The sequence below is a fragment of the Sinocyclocheilus anshuiensis genome, unplaced genomic scaffold (genome assembly GCF_001515605.1).
Source record: "Sinocyclocheilus anshuiensis isolate Anshui unplaced genomic scaffold, SAMN03320099.WGS_v1.1 scaffold1580, whole genome shotgun sequence".
NCBI lineage: Eukaryota > Metazoa > Chordata > Actinopteri > Cypriniformes > Cyprinidae > Sinocyclocheilus > Sinocyclocheilus anshuiensis.
This window is the reverse complement of record NW_015557283.1, coordinates 857,224-866,052: the sequence shown is the minus strand read 5'-3', so window position 1 is coordinate 866,052 and position 8,829 is coordinate 857,224. Positions and strand designations below refer to the sequence as shown.

The 8,829-nt window shown below is 32.1% G+C and overlaps 1 protein-coding gene across 1 annotated transcript in view; it reads left to right on the top strand.

The window, feature by feature from the left end:
- LOC107679073 (lysine-specific demethylase 4B-like) overlaps positions 1–8,829 on the top strand; it is a 65,901-nt gene that overhangs the window by 16,798 nt on the left and 40,274 nt on the right. Inside the window, exon 6 of the mRNA XM_016474490.1 lies at positions 2,824–2,873. Within this exon, the coding sequence (XP_016329976.1) occupies positions 2,824–2,873 (50 nt within the window). The remainder of the gene's footprint in view (positions 1–2,823; positions 2,874–8,829) is intronic.

Sequence of the window (8,829 nt, the reverse complement as noted above, 5' to 3'; positions counted from 1 at the left end):
AACCACTGATGCCAATAAAAAAAACACTGTACTTTTTGTACAGTTGTTATGATGCAAACAAGTGTGTACAGAAATACATATTTCATGCACACAGATTCTGTAGGAGCATTACATAATGTGTGTTCTAGACAGCTTAATATGTGCCATTTTCATTTCCTAGAGATTTTTATAAGTGCATTGACCTCCATAAACTCCGATTAACCAATGTAATTCAGCCTCCTATTGACTAGAAAAAAAGGGGATTATACAAATGGGCTCGATATGATCTGACGAGTAGACAGATTGCATAATCTGTGGCCATTTAGCTTCATTTTAGCTTCATTTTAGTCTGTCGCATGTTGGCATATGGTTGGTGCATTAGTATATGAGCATAACTTGAATTTTGCTCTGCAACAGCAGTGATAATCATTGTTTGTACAGGAACTGGGGTGAGAAACGAAATGAAGGTGATAAAACTGTGGGCACAGGGATAAAAATGATGCCTGGCGTCACAAAGGACAGTGGCTGGAGCCTCCACATGAAAATAGAGAGAAAGTTCAGAGAGAGTGCAGGCCTCTGCTGTAGCCGAGGGGAAAGTTCCCCCCCTCCAACCACCAAACCCGGCAGGGTTACATTCTTTCATCTGAGCTCACCGCCACACTTCCAGAAAGGAGCGAACAGGAAAAAGGCAGACAGTCTGACTGTTCCACGGACATAATCTCTGTAAGAGCCAAAAAAAATGAGAAGAAACTTTTCATAGGAAAGAAAAAGAAATCTCATTTTAATAGGGTTGGGCGATACCTACCAAATTGGCATCGGACGATGTCTGCAGTGAAACATCGTGATGGACGATGACATCAGGGGGTGGGGTTAGGGGTGTGCCCGAAGCGTGAAACAAATAACGCGTTCTACGGAGCCACTAAAAGTTTAGCCGCTTGCTAGTGGTAGCCTGTTGCATTACAGTAACGATTATAACGATTAACCGCGAGCCAGTTGAAAATCGATTCAAATATGTGACGATTCAAATCGGTTAACAAATCGCACAAATCGCGATACAATTGGAGTAGGAGTTTTTATGAATATATCTCTGGGGGAAATGGAAGCTTTAGCGCAAGTTCTACTAGGAAGACTTAATGCTACGTCACGCATTACAATTAGATCTAGCCAATCGTCACTCGACACGAGAAATATAAAAGTTCTTTACTCACCCTTCCTTGTGTTTGCAGAAACTGATGCTGATGTTCCCCTCCATCCTCCCCACCACCACCAGGTTCATTGGCCCTGTCCATGCAGGGGTTAAAAACTGCTCATGTTGCATGTATCCAGCATCTTTGTTTGGATAATGATTATTATTATGTTTAATGATTATTAAACATAATTATATCATTGTTTGGAAATGATTCACTCTCATTTTAAATGGAAAGAGCACAGACAAAGCCTTATTTTGTTTATATGAAGATATTTATTTTATTTGTGTTACTTATTTGATTTGGGGCTTGTTTTAAAATGTTAATTTAGTTTTGTTATTTACATTTACATTATATTTAAATTTTGTTATTTATCAGATGCTTTTATCCAAAGCGATTTACAAATGAGGACAATAAAGCAATCAAAACCAACAAAAGAGCAATAATATAAAGTGCTGTATTAGTATATTATTATAGTGTTATATTTCAATTTCACAAAGAAACATGCAGCATTTTGTCCAAGCAATAATAAAAGGACACATTTATTTATAATTTGTCTTAAACCTCATTTTGTAAAAAAAAAAAAGGAAAAAAGAATCGAATCATGAAATCAAAATCGTGAATCGAATCATGAGTTAAAGTGAATTGTTGCATCCCTATGCGCTACTGCTGATTCCATAATTATCTGAATATGGGAATCACAGGCTGCTAACTAACAGCTTTGTTCGCATCTCCATAGATCTTATTTCCGTCTTGTTCTTGTTCCCGTTTGGTTAGTGCATAGCCATGTCAAGCGCTTTCAGTTCCCATCCCTCTTTGTTTTCCCCCATGATTCTTGTACTTTTTCTCCTGTAACTTTTCAGTAAAAGCCACAACACATTGTGAAATAAAACAAACCCCTTCTTGTACATCCCATCAGCTGCATACAAACACAAACGTCTAATCTGTTCACTTGGTATTCAGTCGGCTTTCAGACGATCCTGCGCTTGTGTAGAGAAAACCACTGCTGTGAAATTGGCCCGTGGTTTAACTAGAAAGTACCACTCGCCCATAAAATCCCCGTTTTGCCTCCTGCCGCCAGTAGAGTGCAGTGTGGCGCCGCTCGAAACCCCTCCTGAAGCCGTTGTGAATGTGTGATTTGGAGCTGGAGCCCAGGGGAGGGTGATGCACCAGATTTACATTTGCGTTCAAGGCCTCGGGAGGGTTTCGGCTTTCCGGAAACTTGAGGAAATAATTAGGCTAATACAGACAATGTCAATAACGACGTCAAGCGAATTGAACCTTTAGCGGCACGGAAGATATTGTGCCGTTTCCTTCTCCAGCAAAACCGTTTCAAATTAAGCAGCACAGCACAATCTGTATTAGCGCTGCGCGTGTTTGAGCCGATTAGCTGAAATAAATTGCCTCTCGCGCAGTAATTTTCCAGGCTTTGTCTCGGTGACGTTTGAGTACTTTGTCTTTAAACTAGCGTGCAACTGGTGAATGTGAAATAGGGGTGAAATGTTCTCTGCGTGTTTCATGTTTTCGAGGGCTGTGTGATGTTCAGAGAGCAGTTCTCACAGAGAGGCGTCTCGCTGCGCGTCCCTCCAGTGTCTTTCCCTTTCGTCTTGTCCATTGATCCCGTTAATTGATCTCGTTTTTTTCCTCCTCACCGCAGGTATGCCATTCCTCCCGAGCACGGCAAGAGGTTGGAGCGGCTGGCGCAAGGTAAGACCTCACATCCGTTCGTTAGCGTGTCTCCATGCCGAAGTGGAACGTCGTAGGTTAGGCGATCAAAACAGAGGTCATTTACATACAGAAGTCTTAAAGGAAAAGGAGCGGGAACAGGATTAATGTTGGAAACTCGTTCACTTTTTGTTCCATACCTTTTTCTTTGGTGCAACAAATATAAATTATATATATATATATACAGTGTATATATACACACACACTCACATATATACATTTCAAAAATAAATAAACAAATAAAATGAAAATGTTAATAAAAATATATAATAAAACTAAAATAATACATGTAATATATAAAAAATAAAATAAATATATATGTCTATTATAAAATTATATTATATAATATTATGATATTATATGTATTAATAATACATAATATAATTTGAAGTGGATCAAAAAAGTTCATCAAAGTTGTCCTAAGAAAATTTTGTTTTAGGTTTTAGGACAACTTTGATTTAAAGGTTTTGATCCACTTCAAATGTTGACTAGTGTATATATGTATATGTATTTTAGTTCGATTAGTTTACATTCCGAGCCGATCTGTTTTGTTACCAGCGGCACAGGCAATAACGTCAGCTTTTCTCTCCGACGACCCCTTCTCTCTCACACACGTCTCATTCGCTCCGGTTAAATAGTGCTTGTATTGCGCAACGTTCAAATACATACAAAATTGTCAAAATGCCCGTCTTGGCGAGTATCCAGTTAAACACAGTCAGTTTTGGAACGTTAAATAGTTGAGAAAGAGAACGCATGTTGTGTAACAGTATATTGGGTCCGTGGATAAACTCTTAAAGGGACCGCAGTCCAATATTTATGCTGCTGTCTGTCATGTTAATCAAAGAACAAAAGACAAAGAAAACCACTTTCTGCTCTCGACTGAATACGTTTTATAACTTTAATGGTAAGCATTAATCTGTATTTAATTTTTACAATGAAGACTACAGAAATTAAAATAATCAAATGTAAAATAACACTGGATGTGTTATTTTACATTTGATTACTTTAATTTCTGTAGTATGAAAAACCTGAAAAACTTAGTTTCATAGCTCTCTTTATTCTATTGCATTTGTTTGTGCTGTTGTTTGCCCTTTTTTTATTTGTTATTTTATTACTGACTTTTTACTTGTGTTTTTTTATGAAAATAAAACTTTGCGTTGAAGAAAAGTAGATTTTTGTTTGTATATGCTGTCAATTATAGTTCTTAGAAAGAAAATCGGAATCGGCAAAAATCGGTATCGGCAGATAACACTAACAAAAAATCGAAAATTGCAATCGGTGCATCTCTAATATATATATATATACGCATACATACACACACACATATATATAATGTGTTATATTAGGCTTATTTATTTTGATGTATATATTATGTTTTATTTTTATATATACTTATATAATTAATGTATTTATATAACATTTGTTTATTATTGTATTTATTTTTTTAACATTGTTTCATGAAATTTTTTTTTTTGGTAGATTTAAACCCTTTTGGTGAAAAATGACTAAAAAGCACCATAACAGTAGTCCATATGAGCTGTACGCTGTATTTCACTTCTTTTGAAGTCGTACAATAAATTTGTGTGAGGAGTAATCTGCGAAATTTCTCAGTTTGTGTTTTACTGAAGGAAGAAAGCCATGCAGGTTTGAGGTTGAGTAAATGATGGCAGTAGTTCAGTATCGGATGAAGTATTCCTGCCTGAAAATCCTGTTCTTTTCCTGCCCCAAATAACACAGACGAAACATCGCAGTAATCCTGAACGAGGTGCTGGCAGAAAATCCTCTCCGCACCTCCCGAATATTCACGGCACTGTCTAGGAAAGCCCTGGCGTCTGCCTGTGGTTGTGTGGATTATGAGATGTGAAGATGTTTGTGCGTCTCTGAGATCTGAGGCTGCTGTACTTCAAAATGCTAGCATAACCCACACACGCTCCTGTCCCGCTTAAACAAACACCCCGCTTTAAACCAGCGAGCGAACTCGACATGATGAGCCGCGCAGAGACGCCACACAGAGAACACGTGTGTATATAAACACCAGCAGCGTTTTGACGCCATGACTTTTCTTTTTTTTTTCGCCCTTTGATGATTTATGATTTCTTTTACTGCCATCAAGCTATAATGCACTTCAGTTTTGATGCTCTGAAATAAATAAGACTTGTATCAATATATAGGATTATATATAGTTAGTATAAATCTTTTGGCTCATCTCTTTAGGAGTCTGCGAGATTTTTAAGTATTTAAAGTTTTATGATATATATTTATTTATTTATTTTTAAATACATTTCAAGTGCTAACTTACTGGTGAATTATGATTGTAATATAAAAAATTTTGTATATGCTGTCAATTATAGTTCTTAGAAAGAAAATCGGAATCGGCAAAAATCGGTATCGGCAGATAACACTAACAAAAAATCGAAAATTGCAATCGGTGCATCTCTAATATATATATATATATACGCATACATACACACACACATATATATAATGTGTTATATTAGGCTTATTTATTTTGATGTATATATTATGTTTTATTTTTATATATACTTATATAATTAATGTATTTATATAACATTTGTTTATTATTGTATTTATTTTTTTAACATTGTTTCATGAAATTTTTTTTTTTGGTAGATTTAAACCCTTTTGGTGAAAAATGACTAAAAAGCACCATAACAGTAGTCCATATGAGCTGTACGCTGTATTTCACTTCTTTTGAAGTCGTACAATAAATTTGTGTGAGGAGTAATCTGCGAAATTTCTCAGTTTGTGTTTTACTGAAGGAAGAAAGCCATGCAGGTTTGAGGTTGAGTAAATGATGGCAGTAGTTCAGTATCGGATGAAGTATTCCTGCCTGAAAATCCTGTTCTTTTCCTGCCCCAAATAACACAGACGAAACATCGCAGTAATCCTGAACGAGGTGCTGGCAGAAAATCCTCTCCGCACCTCCCGAATATTCACGGCACTGTCTAGGAAAGCCCTGGCGTCTGCCTGTGGTTGTGTGGATTATGAGATGTGAAGATGTTTGTGCGTCTCTGAGATCTGAGGCTGCTGTACTTCAAAACGCTAGCATAACCCACACACGCTCCTGTCCCACTTAAACAAACACCCCGCTTTAAACCAGCGAGCGAACTCGACATGATGAGCCGCGCAGAGACGCCACACAGAGAACACGTGTGTGTATATAAACACCAGCAGCGTTTTGACGCCATGACTCATCTTTTTTCGCCCTTTGATGATTTATGATTTCTTTTACTGCCATCAAGCTATAATGCACTTCAGTTTTGATGCTCTGAAATAAATAAGACTTGTATCAATATATAGGATTATATATAGTTAGTATAAATCTTTTGGCTCATCTCTTTAGGAGTCTGCGAGATTTTTAAGTATTTAAAGTTTTATGATATATATTTATTTATTTATTTTTAAATACATTTCAAGTGCTAACTTACTGGTGAATTATGATTGTAATATAAAAAATTAATAAATATCTTAATATTAAATTACATTGTTTATTCTGTTGTTTATAGATATAAATGCAAGTTGATTTTAAGTATTAGATTTTATATTTATTTTTAATATATCTATTTTAATTTTTATAATAAATATTTTGACATTATGTTTTATAAATATTCTTAACTTTGTTCTTTTTTATTTTTTATTCATGTGGTGTTTTCTTTTTATTGATATTTATATTAAATATTTTAACAGATTTGATAAATATATTTAATTTTATGTTGCATTTTTTAATGCTACATTTAGAATAAATTTAAGTGCTAACTTGTTGATTAATCACAATTGCAATATATATTTTCTATACAAATTTTAAATATTTTATCTCTCTTTTGAACATCTAGTTCCAACTGTTCTTTATAGATAAAAACCCAAGATGATTTTTAAATATTCGTATTTATCTTTATTTTAATATAAGTATTTTCTTTTTATTGATATTAAATATTTTAAAGTTGTATTTTATAATTTTTATTTTTTTCTTTAATTCTTGTTATATTTTATTTGTATCATTATTTCTATTAAATATTTTAACATTTTATACATTTTATTCTTTAATTCATTTTTGAATGCTATGTTTAGAATAAATTTAATTGCTAACTTATTCATGAATTGTGATTGCAATATATATTTTTTTATAAAATTACAAAATATTTTATCTTTCTATTAAACATTCATCTGCTCTTTATAAATATAAACCCAAGATGATTTTTTATAATATTAATTTCATTTATTTATATCTAGCTTTAATATATTGCCTTAATTTTATTTATATAAAATGTTAACACAATATTATTCTTATGTTTATTATATATATATATGTATGTGTGTGTGCATTTTTCTTTTAATTATTATTTATATAAAATATTTTAAAATTGTATAAATATTAAAAATTATATTTATTTTTTTTAATGCATTTAGACTAAATTTTTAGTGTTAACTTGTTTGATTTCTGCGTGAAACTGTCCACACGCGTTCCCGAAGGAGAATCGCAGTATTGAACTCAAACCGTCTCGAGGAGAGTCACAGAAACAGCGGTCTGTGCTAAAGCTTTCTGTTATGCAAGGCCTGGCACCGCTAATGGTTTATGCAAAACTGCTGTACTTCATACCCTGCATAAAAGCATCAGTCGCCTGGTTTTCACCATCACAGCGTCCTTTTCATCTTTTAAATGTGTCTTAAAGGACGAAACAAAGCAGCTCTTCAGCATAAATGAATGGCACAGTCTTACCTCAGCATGGGCTCTCCACACCTCTGTTCTCCTGCTCTTCTAATGACAGAACATCTGACGATATATTATTATCAGTCGCTGTGAATATGTATGAATAACATGCAACAGCAACACGAGAACAGGAGGAAAAAGACCAACTAGCATGATTTGCAACATTTTTGGCTGGATATGTTTTATGGTCATATAGTTATATAGATGAGCTAAAACCTAACAAACATGGACTAACAGACACAAAAGTTAATTTTTTTATATTGTTTATTTATCGATATTATTTTGTATATTAATCATCACAATAATTATATTTTTATTAAGAAAATAATTTTATGATTTTATTTATTATTTTTTGAATATCTCTTCATTATAGATATAGATATAAACCCAAGATTTTTTTTTTATATTTGTTTATATTTATTGTTATTATATGTATTTATATATATTTACATTTAAAATATATTGATATATATTTAAATTTATGTATTTTATATGTACATTTTAATATATTTGTATAAATGTTTATTTTTATGCTTTTATTTATTTTTAATGTTTAAAATAAAAATTAAATAATTTATTTTTAATATGCAATGTTCATTTTATTTATATTTATGTATTTTGTTATATGTATTTTTTATTTATTTATATTAAACATTTTAGTATATTTAATTAAAATCTTTTATTTTATTCTTTTATTTATTTTTTGAACATCCATTCATTGTATATATAAACCCTACAATGAATGTAGGGTTTATATTTATTTTAAAAATATATATTTTGTATTTTTATGATAATTTATATTAAATCTTTAAATATAATTTTATAAATGTTACATTTTATGCATATATTTTTTGTAGATATAAACAAATATTTAAAGTAAAAAGTACATATTTTTTCATCTTTTGAACATGTTTCTTTTGTTTTTTGTAGATATAAAATAAGATTGTTTTGTAAAATATGTTATTTATCGATTATATTTATTAGTAATATATTTTGTAAATTTTATTTTATTTATATTAAATATTTTTGCATTCTATAAATATTTTGAAACAATTTTTTATAAATGTATTGTATTATTATTTATAATTGTATTATTATTTTTAAATGTTTTAACATTTTGTACATTTTATATTGTGTGTGTGAGAGAGAGAGAGAGTGTGTGTGTGTGTGTGTGTGTGAGTGTGTGAGAGAGAGTGTGTGTGTGTGTGT